The 22786-nt window shown below is 35.1% G+C and overlaps 1 protein-coding gene across 1 annotated transcript; it reads left to right on the top strand.

Moving 5' to 3' along the window:
- The first annotated feature begins 18887 nt into the window (after positions 1–18887).
- Positions 18888–19874, top strand: LOC131619262 (putative F-box/LRR-repeat protein 23). Its single transcript, XM_058890376.1, has 2 exons — positions 18888–19243; positions 19352–19874. Exons 1-2 carry the CDS (start codon positions 18888–18890, stop codon positions 19872–19874), a joined length of 879 nt encoding a protein of 292 aa, XP_058746359.1.
- Positions 19875–22786: the final 2912 nt, after the last annotated feature.

The raw sequence follows: 22786 nt of genomic DNA on the forward strand, positions 1-22786 counted from the left end.
AATATCAATTCATACCGATCAAACACATACAAAAAAATATGTTATATTAAATAATTGTCTAATGGTTTTCAATCCAATTTTATAACATATGAAATTATTTTAGCTTTCCAACGGTCCAAACAGCGCATAAAACGGACACCCGAGTCAAAAGTTATTGAATTTATAAGTTTTTCAAAATGCTGTCAAAACCAAAAAATTTGCTGTTACGGAAATACTGTCAAAAAGCAGAAAACTGTTGTTGCAAAAATACTGTCTACTGTTGCGAAAATACTACTGTCCAGCCCAAATTTTTCACCATAAAACCATGTTAATCCATCATTTTTCATGAAATAAATAGTTATACAACCTATATACATTATATAGCAACTATTAGGATCATAAAAACAAGATTCTAAGCTCCATTAATTTTCACCAAAATTCCAAATCAACCCTTTCAAGTGAAACTTAAACGTACATATATGCACTAAATCATGTTCTATACACATACCCATTCATGGAATTCAATATAGAAACATCATAGCATATATAAATCATCAATTTCATGGATTGAACATATATTCATGTTAGGGTTTTCAAGAATATAATAAATCCCCAAATCCTAACTTCATGATATCTAACCCATTCCAAATCATGCATTTTCTAACTCAATCATCATTACCCACTTATATCTACTTATAATCACTTGGATTCACACCCTTACCTTTTGATTTAATCCACCCTCTTGATGAAATCTACAATCCTCTCCTCTTTGTTCTTCTCTTAGCCTCTTTTCTTCTTTCTCTTATTTCTTTTTCTCCCAAATGAGTTATGACTCTAAAACCCTAATCTCTACTCTTACTATCTCTTTTCTTAATGGGCTTAACCCACAAACCAATCTCATATTCTATTTAGGCCCAATTAATTATATCTCCCAAATAACTTAATTAACCCAAATTACACAAACACACACATAATTATATTATTAAATAATCACTATACCACATAATAATTAATTAAAATAAATAATTATCAAAACACCCAAAATAACATAACTAATAAAATCGAGATGTTACAACTCTAGCATCTTCGACACCAGCATGTGAACAACCTTCGACTTTATGCTTAATCTTGTCGAACCAAGAAGCTATCCTTCGACCATACTAGAGTTCGATCCAATATCTCACAAGTGAGATAGATCACGCCCTCCCACTGTTGAAATTTTTTCTTTTATTAATTAATATTCGATTTACAATAAACCAAACAACATTATAAATTTTGTTGATAAGATATGTTTAAGTTTATTATTAATTTAAATACAAATGATTCACGAAAATATTGATATGGTGTAATCAATTTAATAAATAAAAAGTTGTATTACTATAATTAATTCATAGTATTGAAGATTCATGTATTAAATTAATTCATAGTATTGAAGATTCATGTATTAAATTAATTCATAGTATAAAAATTATATTACTATAATTAATTCATGTATTAAATTATATTTAAAAATATTTAATTTTTAAGTTGATTGTATTGTAAATTGATTATATTCTTTAACTTATGTATATGTTGTATTTATTTCTGGAAGAAATTGGATTAAAATATCTCACTAAAATATTATATTGTATAGGATTAAAAAAATTGAAAATAAATGATTTTGTTTTATTGCTTTATTTATTTTATTTTTTTCTTTCATTTTGTTAATTCAGTCGGAAAGGTCATGCCCTCTCACTATTGAAATTTTCTTTTTTTTATTAATTTATATTGGATTTATAATAAACCAAACAACATTATAAGTTTTGTTGATAAGATGTTTTGAATAGAAATAATTCATGAAAATATTGATATGGTGTAATCAATTTAATAAATAAAAAGTTGTATTACTATAATTAATTCACAATGTTGAAGATGTTTATATTAAATTATATTAAAACATTATTCATTTTTTAAGTTGATTGTATTGAAAATAATTATATTCTTTAACTTATGTACATTTTGTGTTTATTTTGTTAAGAAATTTGATTAAAATATCTATCACACTAAAATAATTTATTGTATAGGATAAAATTTTACAACAAGTATTTGAGATCTATAAATATTATTTACTTCATTAAATTAAATTTATATTCTATATTCTTTTATTTTATTTTTAAATTTAACTTTTAACAAATTTGTCATTAAATTTTTTCTATAACGTATTACTTTTATAAATAAGACAATATTATTCATTTGTTTTAAAAAATAAAATTATTATTATTAATTAAGATGGATCACTTACTTATTAATAATGATTATTATAATTGATAATCATATAAACAAATCTGTTAATGGTGGTAAACTCACCATGAAACTTCGTGTGAAGATGATGAAGAAGAATAACAGAAAGTGGTTACAACAGAAATTTAACAGAAAATACAACAGATTGGTGATGAAAGTGATAACTTCTTTCATTGAATTAAGGCATAGCTTACAAGAGAGTATTTATATGTATAGGATAAGAAAGGAGAAATATGGAGATATCTTAGTTATCATATCTGCTGATGTGGCAGATTATACTAATCTAAAGCTATGTACACTCAACCTGAGTATATACAAAGTATACATACTAAAAGCATAGTATAGAAATACTATCTATATTAATAGTCCCCCTCAAGTTGGACTATGTATGCTACAAAGTCCCAACTTGGTCAAGGTGAGCCTCAGAGCAGGAGAGTGAAGAGGTTTTGTTAACATGTCAGCCAGTTGATCATGTGTGGAAATAGGAAGCAAATGTATGAGTTTGGATTTAATTCTCTCACGGACAACATGACAATCCAATTCAATGTGTTTGCTTGTCTCATGATTTGTGGGATTATGGGCTAAGTAGATGGCAGATTTACTGTCACAAAAGATGGAAGTTGGCTGAGTAAAATCCACAAGGAGGTCTTTAAAGAGATATGTTAACAACTGAACTTCACAAGTGATAGATGCAAGAGCCCTGTATTCAGCCTCAGTAGAAGACCTGGCAGCAGTATGTTGCTTCTTGGATGTCCAACATAACAAGGAAGAACCTAACATAACACAATAGCCTGTGATGGACTTCCTGATATCTGGACATCGTGCCCAGTATGAGTCAGCAAAGCCTACTAGTTTCAAGTTACTTGATGCAGAGAAAAATATGCATGTGGCTGGAACTTTTTGAGGTACCTTAAAACCCGAGTGGCAGCTTAGAAATGAGGAACTCTAGGCTGTGACATGAACTACTGAGATTCTGAACAACAAATGAAATGTCAGGTATTGTATTGGTTAAATAAATGAGCCTGCCAATGAGTCTTCTTTAAGAAGAAGGATCATCCAACAAATCACCATCATGTATGGAAAGTTTGGTGTTGGGATCAAATGGGACAGAAGAAGGCTTAGCAGCTAATACACCAGCATCCTGCAGCAATTCAAGGGTTAATTTCTTTGGTGCCTTAGATTTTGAAGCACTATGAGGGAAAGACCAGCATCCTGCAACTAATACACCAGCATCCTACAGCAATTCAAGGTCTTTGATTCTGAACTGTTTATCTAACAAATGTTTCACTTGTTTGATTTCTGCCAAGGAGTTCCCTGCCAAAACAACATCATCAACATAGACTAAGTGGGCAGTAAAATAAGAAGCATCATGCTTGACATATAATGAGTAGTCTGCCTTGGATTGCTGGTAGCCAAGAGAAATAAGGAATGCAGACAATTTGGAGTACCATTGTCTGCTTGCCTGTTTCAAACCATACAATGATTTTTATAACCTGCATACTTTAGAAGGAGGAAAGCCAGATAATCCAGGGGGCAAAGTCATATAAACTTCTTCAGATAAATCCCCATGTAGAAAAGCATTATTAACATCCAACTGTTCTAAATACCAACCTTTAATAGCTGCAAGAGAAAGAAGCACTCTAACAGTGGTAAGCTTTGCAACAGGGGAAAATGTATCAAAATAGTCGATTCCCTCCATTTGTGTGTAACCCTTGGCCACTAATCTGGCTTTGTGTCGTTCAATTGAGCCATCTGCTTTATGTTTGATCTTATAAACCCAACGACATCCAATTGGAACCTTACCAATAGGCAGATCCCCCACAGTCCAGGTTTGGTTCTCCTCAAGAGCTTTAAGCTCCACCTCCATAGCCTTAATCCAACAGTCATGCTTAATAGCTTGTTTGTAGGTGGAAGGTTCAGACACAGAAGAAATAGAGCAATAGAAGTTTTTATAATATGGTGAACATTGTTCATAAGAGATGACAGAGGATAAGGGATAAGGAGTGGATTGATTTGGAGGTGTCAATGTAGGGAACTGGTTTGTAGTGTGGTAGCATTGATAATCTGTAAGGTAACTAGGAGGATGGATAGCACGGGTTGATTGTCTAGTAGGAAGAGATTGGGATATGAAAATATTTTCTAGATTATTGGAAGATAGACCTGGTGAATTATGGGAAGTGGCTATGGGCACTAACAGTTGGCCAGTGGAATCAGAAGGAACATCAGCATTATGACTGGGACCAGAAGATTCAGACTGGATATCAGGATTAAGACTTGGAACATTGGTTTCTAAGGGCAAAGGTGAACTAGTATTGGGAATAGGTTCTGAATTGGGTGAGCTGTATTCATTATCAGAACTGCTAGGGGTAGTCTGTTGTTGCAAGCTAGGAGATGAGTTGTTAATGTCAAAGAAATCGGATATGTCAGTGGAATTGGGAGATTGGTGTGACATATCATGGTCATCATATATGACTTGAGATGACAGAGTGGATAAAGGAGAAGTAGTAGCCCTAGTTTTGTTAAAGGGGAAGCAGGATTCATAAAAGATAACATGCCTAGAAACAAAAATGTTATGACTTTGAAGGTCATATAGAATATATCCTTTAGTTCCATCTTTGAAACCTAGGAAAACAGTTTTGCGGGCCCTTTGGTCAAATTTTGTCTTGTGAGGTTGATTGGATGTAGCATAACTTAAACATCTGAAAACCTTTAAGTGGACAAGAGAGGGAGGCTGAATATACAATAATTCATAGGGAGATTTAAGATTGAGAATAGGTGTAGGCAACCTGTTAATGACATGGACAGCATGTTGAACACAAAAGTTCCACATATTGAGTGGAATCTTTGAGTGAAAGAACAAGGATCTAGCAACATTCAAGATGTGCTGGTGTTTCCTTTCAACCACCCCATTTTGTTGGGGTGTGTAAACACATGATTTTTGATGGATAATGCCTTTAAAAAGAAAGAAATCAGAGAGAGTAAGGAACTCAGTTCCATTATCTGATCTAAAGCACTTTAATTTGGTTTGAAATTGGTTCTCTATAAAAGCAATAAAATGTAATATGTCGACTATGGTTTGATCCTTTGACTTAAGAAAAATTATCCATGTGAATCTACTGAAATCATCAACAAGGGTGAGGAAATATCTATGGCCAAGCATGGAAACAGTATAGAAAGGGCCCCAAATATCAGCATGCAAGATTTCAAATGGTGCCTTAGATTTTGAAGCACTATGAGGGAAAGACAATTTATTTTGTTTGCTAAAGTGGCAAGCATTACAAGGAATTTCAGTATTACATTTGGAAGGTATAAAAAAAATTCATACATTTTGTAAACCTATATTAGAAATATGTCATAATCTAAAGTGCCAAAGTGTGTGAGAATTCTGTGTTGAAGAAGACTGCTGAGCAGTGGAATGACAAGAAAGCTTATGGTGTGATGTGTCCAGCACATATAACCCTCTTTGAATCCTAGTTGTACCAATCATTTCCTTGGAATGATTCTGCAGAATGGTACATGATTCATTAGTAAAGCGCACTGCACAATTATTGGAGTTTACAAGCTTCGCTATAGAGAGTAAGTTGACATTAAAACTAGGTATATGCAGGACATTATGAATTGTTAAGGCTGGAGATAGAACTATACTGCCAGACAAGGAAGCAGTGACATGAGAACCATTTGGTAGACTAACATGAATGGGAACTATGGCTTTATAGGACAGAAAATAAGTTAAATCATAGGCTATATGGTCAATGGCTCCTGTATCTGAGATTCATATATGAGATTTCTTACCACTTTCAGTTTGAGAATGGGAATGAAGCACGAATGGGGATGTGGAAATAGAATTGGCCTGTGGTTTAAGCTTTGACTGTTGAATCAATTCCAATAGGCTTTGATATTGTTCTTAAGTAAAACCAATCTATGGCTAAGGTGAATTCTGCTTATTGGAGTCCTAGCCTGTTTCAACAGAAGCAACAAACTGATTATGTGAAAGAGAAGGTGCAGACTTTCCTTTACCTTTAGAGCCTGGGGGAAATCCATGTTTGAGGAAACATGTCTCAATTGTGTGGTTGGTCCTCCCACAATGAGTACAAACTCGATTTTGCCCTTTTGCTCCACCATAACCTTGTGATTTCCCTTTGAAATTGTTGTCATTGTTGCTATTGGTGCCATTGTGACCAGTCCTGCCATTAGCATTGCCAAAGTTGTTGCCAGAAGATGAGTTGAAAGTTGTGACCTCTTCAGAAGCAGATACAGTTGACTGAGAGCTATGTAATTCTCTTTCTTGCTGTATGACCAGGGCAAAAGTTTTGTCAATGTCAGCTAAAGGCTGCATCATCATTATCTGAGTTTTGGATTGAGAAAACTTTCCATGCAATCCCTTGAGAAACCGTATAACGTAATCTTGTTCTCTAGACTTGTGAATTGATGCTAGAGCACCACATGAACACTGAATAGCACAAGAACAATCAGGAATAAGACGATATGCTTCTAACTCATCCCACATAACCTTCATTTGAGTAAAGTAATTGGATACATCGAGGTTACCTTGACGGAACTTGTATAGATCTTCTTGTATATCGGAAACGCGAAAAAATATCGCCCTGAGAAAATCAAATCTGCGGGTTTCTCCAGACGCCAACAATATTATCAATCCATAAAACAGATTTGGCAATTGATTCTGAGATTGACCTATGAATCCAGGATAACACCATTGTATTGCATCGAATCCAGAGAGCATAGAGAATATCAGATACGAGAGGTTTTGGCAAAGAACCATCGATGAAACGTTCCTTATTCTTTGAAATCAATGTAATGTACATTGACCTAGCCCAAGTATGATAATTCTTGTCATCAAGAAGTGGCGTGACAAGAACAAGAGAAGGATTCTCGTTCGGATGCAAGTAATATGGATTTGATGAATTCGTGGAGAAATCTGCAAAGCTCTAAAATGCCATTGAAGATTGAAGATGCGGAAGAAAGAAAGAAAAGTGATAAAAGAAGATTGCAAAGGGAACGGAAACAAGAAGAGAAATCGCTTCAGTGTGAAACGAGATCGAAACAAACAGAGATAAAGATTGCAATCAGGTTCGAATGAAGACAAAGAAAGAACGATGGCTACCAGAGCTTGTTAAGCTCTGATACCATGTTAATGGTGGTAAACTCACCATGAAACTCCATGTGAAGATGATGAAGAAGAATAACAGAAAGTGGTTACAACAAAAATGTAACAAAAAATACAACAGATTGGTGATGAAAGTAATAACTTCTTTCATTGAATTGAGGCATAGCTTACAAGAGAGTATTTATATGTACAGGATAAGAAAGGAAAAATATGGAGATATCTTAGTTATCCTATCTGCTGATGTGGCAGATTATACTAATCTAAAGCTATGTACACTCAACCTAAGTATATACAAAGTATACATACTAAAAGCATAGTATAGAAATACTATCTATATTAACAAAATCATATTATTTACTATTACAAAAATTTAATTATTCTAATAGACAAAAATAAATATCATTAGTAGAAAATAAAAATACATTTTATGCTTTTATTCACTTTTGTTTGTGGAAATACAAATTTTTGATGAATCCTTATCTAATTAAATTCTTGAGAAATAATATTTGAATTAACAATTATAATTATACCCATACAACATACGGGCCATATATCTAGTAAAACTAAATCCTCTTTCTGTTTGTAACGTGTAAAACCTATCTTTTCTTTTATACCCATTGTCGCTACTGCGAAAAATGGATCAGAGTCGCCACTAATATATTTATCCCATCGAGGGAAAGGAATACCAGGAAACCTAACTCGAATAAGAACAAGGTCTTTCGACCAGAGAATAGGGTACGAGAGTCGATTACGCAAGGGAAAGGTGCTAGCACCCCTCGCGCCCATCGTACTCGATGGTATCCACCTATGTTTGTTTCTATCTAAAGGGTGTATATCTATGTCTAAGCCTAATGCGAATGAATGCAAAAGAAATACGGGGAAAAGAAGGAATTATTTACAAGTGTGCTCGCTTAGGCCCCGCGACCCAATGCCTACGTATCCCTTACCAGGAATCAGAGCTACTGTAGTTCGGCTCCATAGTTTCCATTTGTTTTGTATTTTTTAGTTTAATAGTGGTTAAGATCACAATCCACGATGCTCGACCTTTGGAGACTTATACGCCTAATTTTGGAAAGGACTTAACTTGTTCTTAACAGCAGAATGAACTTGGGTTTGTGTCTTTTATTGTAATTCCATGATGACAAAACCCAATACAAGGCTTCACATCACTTCCTTACTTTGTTTTAAGTCTGAGCCTTTTATTAAGTATTTTATGTGGTTTTGGTTGTGTATTTTTTAAGGGAATTTATTTGTGACTTAGATCATACAAAAAGAGTTTTTGAATATTTAGAGAACACACATCAAGGCCTACACCCCAATCGTTTCACTAAATAGCGGTTAAGAAATACACCGAGGCCTACGCCTCAACCATTTCTCTTCCGCTAAGTAGAAAAGAAATACACCGGGGCCTACGCCCCAATCATTTTTTTTCCTACTATGAAAAAGTAGTAGTGGTATGATCTTCGTCGGAATTTATTAGATTTTTTAAGATTGAAAAGAAAAAAAGAATGAACAAGGGGAACTAACCAATTCTCTAATCTAATTGTCATTTCTAAGTCTAATGCCTAATTAAGAACTAAACTAAAATTTAAGGGGAATTAACTAAGAAGAAAGTTGTTTAAGTTGACTAAAGTCAACTTTTAACAACTAGGGGTATTTTAGACATTTCTCAAAATATTGAAAATATTCACAAAAAGAAAGAATTAAAAACCAAACTAAAAATGAAAATATTCACAAGCAATTTTTGTATTCTTTTATTATGTTAAAACTATTTTCAAAAATTAAGACTAAAAAAACTATTTATTTTCTATGTGAGAACCAACCAAAACTCAAAGAAAATCAACAATTAAAAATTCTAATAAAACAAATATCTCAAAAAAAAATAATTTGGGTAGAAAGCCATTTTTATTATTTTTGTTTAAGCAAAATTCAATTAACAAGCAAAAGAACATAAAAGAAAACTATTTTTTTTTATTAGTCAGCAGGGGGTGAATTAGTAATTAGGAAATGAATTGGAATCATGTTGAGTGGCGCATGGGCCTGTAACCAAGGGGTGTAGAAAATCAATATGTCAGGCCCAAATTATAACAAAATGCTAGCATCAGAAAACTACGGGTATGGTCTATAGAAGACAGCTTAAGCCCAGTACCGTTTTGGCCCATGATTCACATCAACATAACACCACCATTCCAATTTTATTCCATCACATTTTTATTATTGATTATTCAAAGCATGTATTTTATTATGGTTTATTTATTATGCAACGTGACTCACATACGTATCCACATGAAATCAATTGGTCACAAGAACATTAAGTCAGATAAGACAAAATACACAAACGGACCAATGGCAAGTGCATACCTCATCATCTAATCATATGAGTAAAACAAAACGAAATAAAATGGGAAACAAAACCAGTAATAAATTTCCACGTAAGCGAATGAGAGTTAGTCATGCAACAAACTAAAGTTGTCGGAACCACTGTTCCGGTAGTCTTCTCCGGTGATTCTACGACAGAGGTACACCATAATTTTCCAGAAATCCATCACACCACCATTAATCAACTCGGAATCTCGCACTGAATCCGAATCTGGCATTATTTTCCCCTGATTCTTATGCTATCTCTAAAACCGAAACCGTTTCGTAAGCCCTAATTTCATGAATACTCACGAAAATGTATGCTAACGGTACAAAAGCAATCATCACGACGATTATAACTTAAACACTCCATTAAGACATCCAAACAGCCATCATTTCAACAGAAAAACGAATCACATTTCAAGAATCCAAAGATCGAGCACAAATGCAACAAGCACACCAAAACAAGTTCATCTACATATGGTCTATTATACTGAGAAGAAAGTTTAAGATACCTACCTGTTGCGATCTTGAACCAAATCTTCGGAAAACTCTACCGCTCCTCTTGGCGTGGATCTTGAACCTTGTGGCGAGATGATAGAGTTCTCAGAATGTAGCAAAAGAGTACCGAGAAATAAGTTCAGATGTGGAGTAGCATAAGTTTCTTCCAAGATCTTATGCAATGTGAAATTCTGAGATGATAGTGATGACTGCAGCTTGATGGAGATGATAACGAGTAGAGGCTGAGATCTGACTCTGAAGACTACTCTGAGTGCCACAATGCGATACTGCAACACGACTCGAGCCAGGCTAACCAAATTCACAAATTTGAATGGAGGACTTCCTATACATGTAGCTTTCTGCATGAGTTATCAAATGGTTTGAAATCGGTCTTATTGGAAAGAGGATATAGAGTAGACTAACATTGATGATGAAAAGGAACTAATCCCCGAAGGCAATTTCTGCTGGTTACGGTTTCCAATACTTTGAGGTTTTTAATCTTTAATCCAATTTCTTTTCCCTTTCGATATTAATCTATATGTCTTGTTTGCTTAATTCGAGTTATATAGAATATTATTGATTTATACCGATTGATTTATGTTCCTCGACTCTATGAAAACAGTAAAAAATTCATTAAAAATAGAAAAACGATGAATTTGGCGATTTGGGGTCGAATTCCCTTACTCTTCTAGAGTAAGGGAGTATTGATCGCACAATTTTTCTGCTCCCAGTAGGAAAAAAAGATTATCGATCAGACTCAATTTTCCAAAAAAACAGTTTTTTTTCGACTCTATACGCGGACTGGCCAAAACCGTAAGGAAAATACAACCTAAACGCGAGAACACTAAACCTATGACTCTAAAAATGATTAATAATAACAAGAATCCCCGGCAACGGCGCCAATTTGATCCGCTGTCGCGCGCGGATCAAAACGAGTTATTTTGAATAAAACCGTAGATAGCGACAAGTGACTCGAATATCGTCTCTCAAGGATTCTTATTCTTATTAACTAATTACTGAAACGATTAATGGGGGTTTTGGTTGGTTTAGAATCGAATTGACAAAAGTCAAAATAAGTGATTATTGAAATAAGCTGTTATGAAATAAGTGATTTTCAGGTTAATCTACCGGTTCTACTTCCAACTTATCATTGGTTATTTCAATTTCAATTCCCCTAAGCGGTACCAATTCCTATTCGATTGTAATACTGAGGAAACAAGCGTCGACAGTATTACACGAATTATGATCCTAATCACCGAATTAAGCAAACGGCTCACCGAATTAAGCAAACGGTTATCAATAGCGCGAAGAAACGAAGAAGCTAAGTTTAAACGCGATTAAAGTAAGGAACATGCATCAATCGAATTAAATCCAATACATTCTATAACAACGAATTAAGCAAACGAAATCATAGAACAAATTGGAAAGGAACTAAATTAAATTGAAAGTAATAATAACCTCAAAGTTTTGTGGAATTCGAATTCGGTAGATTTCCCCTTTGGATTAGTTCTCCATTGCAAAATCGTACAGAAACTCAAAATTATTTCGTGAATGGTGATAGTGATGGTAAACAATACGGCCAGACCTAGGTAAAATGGGAGAGACAATAATTCGGGTCATAACCCAACTGGGTCAAACAAACATAACCCAGGCCCAAAACTAACGATCCAAAACTAAATAAAACTAATGTTGCAGCTTCAAACGAAATTCTGGAAAATATTAACTCCGAATCTGACTTTGACTCCAACACGAAAGTTGTAGCTCTTTCTCTTAGCTTTCCGGCGATTATTAGAACGCCTCAATCAGATTCCCGGAACTCCAGTTATGATCGTTTTAGTGCAGACTGCTAATGCTGAAAATAAAGTGCGAAAATGAAATTAAACCAAAAATAAACTAAATTAGAAAAACATTATAAAATATAAAAATAAGCAAAGCAAACCAAATAAATGCCTAAGTACAAACATAGAGGAATGTGCATCAAAATGCACTGATCAAATTCCCCCACACTTGAACTTTTGCACTCCGAGCAAAATAAAATCAAAACAAAGAAAGCACAGATACATCAACCGTTACTCATCCTAGGCTACAAATCTTCTTCGGGTAAGTTTGCATCGACAGGTACAAATCTTGCACACTAAGGACATCGTAAGAACACTAACCACAGATATGCAGACATAAGCCTCCTAAATACACAAACCAATTCAAATCATATTATTATACAATAGCCTAACTTACTCATCCTTTTTGCTCTTTTTCATTCCGGCGCAATCACATTAAGCCCGTTATCTCCACACACTTATAGCAGGACAACCGGTTAGTGACTCTGATCCTTTTGCACGGGGTTCCGGTACTTGCGTGGCATAACCCTTTGCTTACTCAGATGTAGTTGCGGGGGATCAGACCGTAATCCTCCCTACCAAGTTCAGCACCAGAAACCGCTGAACCAACTAACAAAGAGTTTTGAATTTTTTTTTGAAGATTATACAACCGTTGGGTTAAGTGACCGGGTGAGGATCACCAAACTTAGAAGGTGTATTACCTTTTTCTTTTCTCTTTTTTTTTTCTTTTCTTTTCGGAACATTCACTTATATTCATCGGCTTCTTGCGTAAAGTGTGTGAGAGATGGTGCCGACTGCTGAAATAAACTACTCAAGAGCTGTCAAAGAATGAGAAATTAAGGCTAAAACATAATAACAAATTCAAATCAATTTCCATATGCAGGAGACTTACGGTGTTAGAACGATACCGATCTTGTGAATTTTTCCCAAGTTTCCGCAAACTCGACTCAAATCAGTCTGTAGCCCAAAACTTTCAAGAAGATGCATTTTTTTATTGATTGAAATTAAACAAAATACTAACAAAAACAAATAAAAAATTGAAAGAAAACAAAACAACTAAATGATTCCCTCCCCCACACTTAAGACATACATTGTCCTCAATGAAAAGACATAAATATTAAAGTAAGATGGAGAGAAAGGAAAGAACACACCCGCGTGGTCAAGGAGGATAGGTGATCACATAAGCAGCCTTTTCTAGTGAAGGATCTTCTACATTCTCTTCTTCCAAAGTGGGACTCTCATGGAGTAGCTTTGGGTAATGTCCATTGAACTTGAAATTTTTATTAAAGCCTTCGCCTTCTATTCCAGGATCAAAGAAGAATCTTCGATAAATAAAAGTGTTGAATGGGCACGTGATCTTTTCCACAACACTAAAGATAAAAAGATTGAGGGGCTGCCTCCCTAATTTTGTTTCATCTTCCCCTTCAACTGAGACCCTATGCAAAATCATGGACGGGCTAATATCGGAAATGTCGGCCAATGTCCACCCAATCACCTTCTTATGCTTCTTCAAAACCTGCAATAGCTTATTTTCTTGATCAAAATCAAGGTTAGAAGAAATTATAACCGGGAGTTTTTTATTGCTCTCTAAATAAGTGTATCTCAAATTTTCAGGAAGTTGTTTCAGCTCGGGGGAAGGTGGCTGCTCAATGGAATGAGTGCTTGAGGTTGCCGGGATGTCAAGAGTATCAGCTGCATGAACAACTTCATCGATAAGAACTTCACCTGTAGTAAATATGTTACCCTGCAAGGCAGCATCAATCTCAGCACATACAACACAAATGTTAGTGTCAGTACAATCAGAACATGAGTAAACATCATCAAAATCAGACAGTGATGGAAAATCATATGCAAGCAAATCATTACGAGTATCATCAACATTTTCAGAAAGCGACTCAATTTGAAAAATAGAATTCTCTTCCAAAGGTTGTTGGTTTAGTCGTTGAGCTTGCTGCATGGCATTCATCAAAGTGGAAAGTTGTCCAATCTGTGTTTGCAAAGTCTGAAGAGTAGAATCTATTTGTTGTTGATACTGAAGATTATTTTCAGCCATTTGTTTGATAATATCCTCTAGTGAAGGTTCAAAAGGTGCAGCGCACACAACCTGAAATTCATTCAAATGCTTATAAGGATCCTCACCTGCAAAACCATTAAACCTAGGCAACAAATGTGTTAAACCATATTCCAATTCAAAAGGTGCATCAGCCGCAGGATAGTCAATACATAAACCATTATAGTTCATATTATTGACAGCCAACTGCGTCAAAGTTCTTTGTTCAGCCATATTATCAACAAACACAGAAATACCAACTATGTCCCGAACAGGCAGAAACAAATAGAAAGAAGAAAAACGATTAAAATAAATTCATAAAAATATAAAAACACAACATTTAATCTAATTAAGACAAATAAGAATTTTGGAAATTTTTTTGGATTTTTTCGACTCTATGAAAACAGTAAAAAATTCATTAAAAATAGAAAAACGATGAATTTGGCGATTTGGGGTCGAATTCCCTTACTCTTCTAGAGTAAGGGAGTATTGATCGCACAATTTTTCTGCTCCCAGTAGGAAAAAAAGATTATCGATCAGACTCAATTTTCCAAAAAAACAGTTTTTTTTCGACTCTATACGCGGACTGGCCAAAACCGTAAGGAAAATACAACCTAAACGCGAGAACACTAAACCTATGACTCTAAAAATGATTAATAATAACAAGAATCCCCGGCAACGGCGCCAATTTGATCCGCTGTCGCGCGCGGATCAAAACGAGTTATTTTGAATAAAACCGTAGATAGCGACAAGTGACTCGAATATCGTCTCTCAAGGATTCTTATTCTTATTAACTAATTACTGAAACGATTAATGGGGGTTTTGGTTGGTTTAGAATCGAATTGACAAAAGTCAAAATAAGTGATTATTGAAATAAGCTGTTATGAAATAAGTGATTTTCAGGTTAATCTACCGGTTCTACTTCCAACTTATCATTGGTTATTTCAATTTCAATTCCCCTAAGCGGTACCAATTCCTATTCGATTGTAATACTGAGGAAACAAGCGTCGACAGTATTACACGAATTATGATCCTAATCACCGAATTAAGCAAACGGCTCACCGAATTAAGCAAACGGTTATCAATAGCGCGAAGAAACGAAGAAGCTAAGTTTAAACGCGATTAAAGTAAGGAACATGCATCAATCGAATTAAATCCAATACATTCTATAACAACGAATTAAGCAAACGAAATCATAGAACAAATTGGAAAGGAACTAAATTAAATTGAAAGTAATAATAACCTCAAAGTTTTGTGGAATTCGAATTCGGTAGATTTCCCCTTTGGATTAGTTCTCCATTGCAAAATCGTACAGAAACTCAAAATTATTTCGTGAATGGTGATAGTGATGGTAAACAATACGGCCAGACCTAGGTAAAATGGGAGAGACAATAATTCGGGTCATAACCCAACTGGGTCAAACAAACATAACCCAGGCCCAAAACTAACGATCCAAAACTAAATAAAACTAATGTTGCAGCTTCAAACGAAATTCTGGAAAATATTAACTCCGAATCTGACTTTGACTCCAACACGAAAGTTGTAGCTCTTTCTCTTAGCTTTCCGGCGATTATTAGAACGCCTCAATCAGATTCCCGGAACTCCAGTTATGATCGTTTTAGTGCAGACTGCTAATGCTGAAAATAAAGTGCGAAAATGAAATTAAACCAAAAATAAACTAAATTAGAAAAACATTATAAAATATAAAAATAAGCAAAGCAAACCAAATAAATGCCTAAGTACAAACATAGAGGAATGTGCATCAAAATGCACTGATCAAAAGGTCTCGAGACAATAGTCATATCGTCGTGATAATCATCCTCAAAATTGTGACACCAAACTGGTAGCAAGTACTTAGGAATTTTCAGATGGTAGCCGTACTAAACAATTTTGACTCGGCGTCTTTGAATTCCTGTAACTTTTGATTTAGGCTTTATTTGCAAATGAGCCCTTCTACAATCTTGTAGCTTGTAGGGAAGTGAACAACTTTGATGTTAATCCCAACGTAGGATAATGCCTGCAGCTATGTGAAAAGTAACCTCAAAGTCAATTGTCTGGCCATATTTTAAGCACCCAGAATTCTGCTATGCACTCAGCCCTTGTCTCCTGATGAATTACCAACTTTTCGCGCATGTAACTTCTGATCCCAACCTCTACTGAAGAGACTTCCAACTCAAAGCTTTAGCTTGCCATGAATTGGGTAACTTCATAGTTGAAGATATCTTGATTTAAGGACCGGATCACCATGAAAATCATCACGAAAGTCTTGCACTTAATCATTCTTACCCTTCCCAAAATATTGTTTTGCATTGGAAAATAATCAGCTTGACTCATGAACTTCAACAACTTGTAACTTTTGATTTAAAATCCAAATGGAGAAACTTCCAACTGCAAATTTGTAATATGCCATGAATAGAACAATGTTACTCTTGACCTCATTCCAAGATAAAACCTTGAATCACGTGTAATTGGAGCCTGAAGTCAGTTATTCAACCATTCTCAAATTCCTCCAAAAATTCTCTAAGTATATAACTTTCCTTTTTTGGCATTTCTTCTTTTAACAAACTTTCCCGAACCGGACTAAACCGGTGGTATAAACTTCCACACATGAGTTTGACTTTAATTTTGACCAATCTCTTGAAAAAGTCAATCGTTTGACTTTTTGATCTCAGATGAAACTCTTGATCAATGAACTTCGAAATTAACTCCAATCAATCCCCAACCTACGGAAACAACTTAATACCTCAATATAGACCCCATGCTACTTCACTCTTGAAATCAGCTCTTGATTAAAAAGTTGACCAAAAAGTCAACTGCATTGACCTTAGCCAAAACCCTAATTTAGAGAGACCAGATGAACTTGAAAATTGTATCTTTTGAATCAAAGCCTTGATATGACAATTATGGACCCTAATTTCAAGAGAACTTCAATGGAGGTAATGCCATACAATTAGACCTCAGATCCTCTCCTTTGGATCCCGAATTCTTCTCAATAGAAAACCTCTTTCTGTCAACCTTTGAGCAGTAACCATGATATGAATGAATGTATTGGATGAATGACCTAAATGAAGTATGCATGTGAATGGGATGGAAGCCAATTGAGTATAAATAAGTGAGCAAATTTTGGGGTGCAACACCCATCGCGCACCCATTTCCTCAGTTTCTCTGTCGTTTTCTCTTCTCTACAATTCAACAATCAAGACATCCAGTAAAATACCCTGAACCCACAGAAACCCTAACCCCAATCCATTATATAATTTAAGTCATTATATAATTTAAGTGTTATAATTCCATGGCTTGATGCTGCAAAAATTAAATACATGCAAAAATTAAATACGACAACAAAATCGAAGGAAGCGAAAAGGAAAACTTTAGGTACGTATTCTTATTTTCTCTATCTTCCTGCTTCCAGCAACAAAAAAAAAGAGGGTTTATGGTGAATGGTCGAGAGGATAAAGATTGGTTGAGGGAATTTCGGATTTGGACGTGGAGAGGATGATGGAGGATTTTGGCAAAGGTTTGTTATGAGAATTATAGATGACTTGAAGGAAGTGAAGATATGGTTTTATAGTGTGAAGAATGAGTAAATTTGGGTAACTTTGCATTGATTGATTTTTGGCCCAATAAATTCTAGTGAGAATCAAAACAGAACCTAAGAGCATCCACATCCATCATACCCATTTGGGTTCTTTAAATGGGACCCGCCTAATTTTTTATATTATTTCACACTTCTCAATTGTTTAAACCACTCATCTACAATTCTCAAATATCCATCTAGCCCATCAAAAAATTTAAAATAGGTCCCACAATACATCCCACAATTACCACTCATCAACTACATTTCTTACCATTTTCATTAATTTATTATTAGCTGGCCCACTTAAGAAGTGTAGAAACGTTCTCAAATGTGAGAACGATTGCAAATGTAGAAACGGAAATTTTGAGCAATTATCCATTTGTTCTGACAGCCAAGCATTGGATATTGTGTAGAAACGTTTGTAAAGCAGGCGATAATCATGCTCTAAGATAAGATTGAGAAGTTTCAAATAACAATTATTGAATGACCGATGTTTGATCTTCCCAATGGTCCAACCACTCCTTATTTCACTTTAAAAATAAAAACAAAGTATCATTCCTAAGGCATTCTTGAGATTCCCAACAGTGAAACCAATAACAACTTCACGTGTTTCAAACAATTCATGTTCTATAAATAATTAAGTAAACAACAACTTCTTCCATACATCATGGTGACATTTTCAAACTCAAACGTTAAAAAAAAAAAAAAAAATTACTAGGAGATAATAATGGTTGTTAAATTCACTTTGGTGATACAATCAATGTTTCTCATTTATCCCTAAAATATTATGAATTTGAAATGTGACATTGAAAAAAAAAGTTTAGCATGTCTGTATAACATAAGATTCATTTTGGTGTGTTAGATTAATAGTAGTAATAACTGAATCAATGAAATAAATATCTTATTTGTGGATTAATTAAAACACACTTCACAATTCAAATCTATATCGCCAATTTAAGCTACACGATGGAACTTGGAAGAATTCATAACATACTCCAACTTCCAAAGCTACTTGGGTAGCTAAATGGTTTTACAAGGTAATACTAATCATATGACGATTGGTGTTTTAACTTGAAAACCCTTGAGCATCACTGCTTATAAATGCACTTGTATTATCATACTCTCCAAGCACCCAACTAAATCCTGAATCACCTTTTCGTTATACTGCACTGCACCATCATGGAAGTGGAAGTTCTGAGCACACCGAAGCCAAACTGGCTAGAACTTCCTAGAGAAATAACAATGAACATATTTCAGAGACTCTGTACACTTGAAATAGTTACAAGTGCATCTGTTGTGTGCCCTCTTTGGTGGGACATTTGCAAGGACCCTCTCATATGGCGCACCATTGACATGGTTACCGGTATCACCACTGACATGTTCACTGATCCCTCTCAGTCAAAATCCTACTTTGAATATCTTAGCAGATTAGAAAAGATCTGTCGCTATGCTGTTAATAGAAGCTGTGGCCATCTTAAAGACATTTATATTAAGAAATTTGGGACATTTGATTTCCTTATTCGTATTGCTAAAAGGTAATATATCATTTCTTGCATGTGTTATTAATTTGTTATGATCATAAGAAAATTATGTTAACTAGTTTAAGCACGTCTTTTCCCTTTTTTTTTTTTCCAAATTTTCAGTGCCAGTCACCTAAGGTCCATAAGGCTTGAAAAATGCTATGAGATTCCAACTGCAGAAATCTATGAAGTTGTGAAGATTCAGCCATTCTTAGAAGAGCTTGACATTTTTCATTGTTATGATTATGCACAAACTACCCATTTATTTGAATTTATCGGCCAGAGTTGTCCCCTATTGAAATCACTGAAATTTAGCCCTACCATGGAGGAGGTTGACAATAAGTCTGACGATGGAGCATTTGCTATTGCAAACACAATGCCTATGCTGCGGCATCTTACAATTTTGAATAATGGACTCACTAACAATGGATTGCTTGCTATTCTAGATGGATGCCCTCTTCTTGAGTCTCTTGATATTCGGGGATGTGTTCATGTCGATTTGGATGGAAGTTTGAATGAAAGATGTAAGCAGATTAAAGAATTAAGATTTCCATCCGATTCTATTGATCATAATTTTATCAATGATGATCTAGTACTCGATTTTAAGATGAAAATGCATGAATTAAAACGTCGTTTCTTAGTATAAGATTTATGAAATATTCTGATTATGTGTTGTTGATAAGATTGTTATTTTCTAGAGCGATATACTCTTAAATGGTTGATTTATGTTGCACGCTTGTAATTTGTATTTGCCTTATCATTTTATTTCTTGAAGATTCCATAATCAGTTAAAAATGCTGCTATTAACCGACTGCAAGAATAGTCTTATCATAAAACATGATAATTAAAGTTTTAGAAGATATCATAAGAGTTTGTAGAAAGTTTACATAGTGATACACCTAGTCTACTAAATGATCTACAGTATGATTGGTGGCGATGGCCACCGGGGCCTCTAACAGTTGTGTAGAGTTAAGTTACTATCGGGAGGTACGATGTGAAGAAAAGGCACAGCAAACCCGTCAGATGGCTTCAAGTTTGAAATTTGTAAAGCTAGATGGATACAACTCTTAGGTGGCAACTGAAGACAATAAGCCATATTTCCAATGGATTTAAGCATCTCAAAAGGCCCATAAAATATCTTTGATCATTTGGACTGGTGTGGTGTTGCTGTCGAATTGAGATTTGTCTGTAAATATTTAAACAAACCAGTATTTTGGATATGTTTGTTTTGGATTAAAAAATCGATTTTTTCTTTGCATGATTTTGATTGCACCGACAATTTTGAATGATTGTAATTGCATCGTCAGTTTTGAATGGTTGTGATTGCACCGACAGTTTTGAGTGATTGTAATTGCATCGTCAGTTTTGTATGGTGATTGCATCGACAGTTTTGAATGATTGTAATTGCATCGTCAGTTTTGAATGGTTGTGATTGCACCGACAGTTTTGAATGGTTATGATTGCACCGACAGTTTTAGTAGCCCAGAATGAATCCGCAACAGTATAAATAAGGGCCATATGTTGAGAAAAACATCAAATTCTCAAAATGTATCTTCCTCAATTTTTGGTGGACGCAGAAGTGTCCTTCACTAGAAAGCAAGATCTTGTGAAGTTTCAAATTTCAGACGGATGTTGGAACCTTGATTCATTGACGAAAGGGTGAGGAAAATCTCGTACCGTGAATGTTGGAGCATGGATGTTAACGGAATGGTAAGTTACAACGTTGTTGAGTTGAAGAGCGATGACGATATGAAGGCCGTGTGGATATCATACCGCGTAGGATAACTAAGGGGTCGATTGAGTTGGAAGCGCAGATTACAAGATCTGTCGACGACATCATGCGGATGCTTGAACGTCCATAAGCATCTGATGGTGTCTAAGTTTCAATGTTTTAACATATGTCTAAGTGTTAATGTTTTAAGAAATGTTTGTTGCAATGATTCCAAAAATGTAATGCTCAAAACTATGTTATAATAAAAGTACGATGATGATAACAAGTTTGAGTCAACATAATACAAATAATACAACAATAACTTGAAAATCGCACCCTTTCATGACTTTCTCTTGGGAAGTGTTGAGGGGAGTGTAGTTGTCAAACCAGTTATGGGTCCCGTAGTTTCCTTCATCTTTGAGTCGGTAGGATTCCTTCTCTGATGACCAGTTGAAGCATGAGTTGGTTGGTGCCCGATTATCTCCAATGGAAACAAACTTCTCCTCATAGTTGTTAAAGTGTTGAGTCTATTCAACATGTCTTTCAAGTTGTAGGCTTCCTTACACTCTTACTTTTCTCTAAAATAGTGTCTTGTCTCAAACCATTTTCAAATATCCAACATTTTAGGCTCTTGTCGGAGCATCCCACCTCTACAGGTACTTCCATAAAATGGTCGACATACACCCACAAACTTTCCTTCTTGCCCTGGATGATTTCGCTGAGCGCAGCTATTATTGTAGGTTTCCTCTTCCGAGCAGTGATATTCTTGCACAAGTTGGTTCATGAATCTACGCTTCTATCAAGCATAAATTTGAACCAAATCATAGCCGATAAGGTTTAAATTATTGCAAAGATATTTCACTTTGTAGTATCATTAACGTGATAGTAGTATAGACAATCGTCAATATGTTGTACATGCTCATTCGGATCTCCCTTTCTGTCATAAATCTGAAGCTTTGAAAGCTTCTCCGTCAATTTCAAAATCACGATAACAAGAATACGAGCAGATAGAGGATGCTTTATCCACTCTTTAACTGGGGTCGCTCCACTTGTTCCTCCTCTTTCTAAGTTAGGCGGACCTCGAGGAGAGTGTGGCTGACCCTGCCTCCTTTAGGATCGGGAGGAGGAGTTTGTTGTCTCTTACTTCTTTAGTGACTTGGAGATCTCATAACTTCTTCTAGACGAGATGTTGTTGATACAGCCTACAGGGATTATGATATGAATCCTTCTAGAAATAACCTCTTGTAGTGTGTTGCTCTTCAGATTGGCGTGATGCAATCTTTTTTAGAAGTAAAGTAATCTTTGTTCTCCTGCTTGCAAATTCTCCTCCCGAACCATGTTGCAGGCATTGTTCAGTAGTTCTTTAGCATCTTGCACGCCGATGTTGGCTTGCAACAGTTGAAAACCATGTAATGCTTTATATTAGATCTAAGTTTCGTCGGTTATGTGGGAGGGATGAGCAATGGTTTGGCCTGGATGAAATTGCAAAGTGGATCTAAAGAACGGGAGAGGTTGAAAGACTCCTTGAGATGTTCTAGGCTAAATAGGATCTTGATGCAACGATGTAGATGGAGAATTTATGAGGAATTGATCTCTACCGTTTTGATAAGGAGGTGGTGGATATATGGTAGCTAAAATGGGTGGGATTTCTTAGAACTATGTAGTAGAGAGGATGGCTCTAAATCCTGTCATTGCTGAGGGATTTGGACGAAGATCCGAGAAGCGGTATTAATCTTTGATCAAAGATAATCAAGAAAATAAATTTACGATTCAAATTCAAAAAATTTGAATTTCTAGGTTAAGGAAGATTAAGTTTACTCAAGCGAGAAATGAAAATGTTTAAATGT

This window comes from Vicia villosa, linkage group LG7 (genome assembly GCF_029867415.1).
Source record: "Vicia villosa cultivar HV-30 ecotype Madison, WI linkage group LG7, Vvil1.0, whole genome shotgun sequence".
In the NCBI taxonomy this organism is placed as follows: Eukaryota; Viridiplantae; Streptophyta; class Magnoliopsida; order Fabales; family Fabaceae; genus Vicia; species Vicia villosa.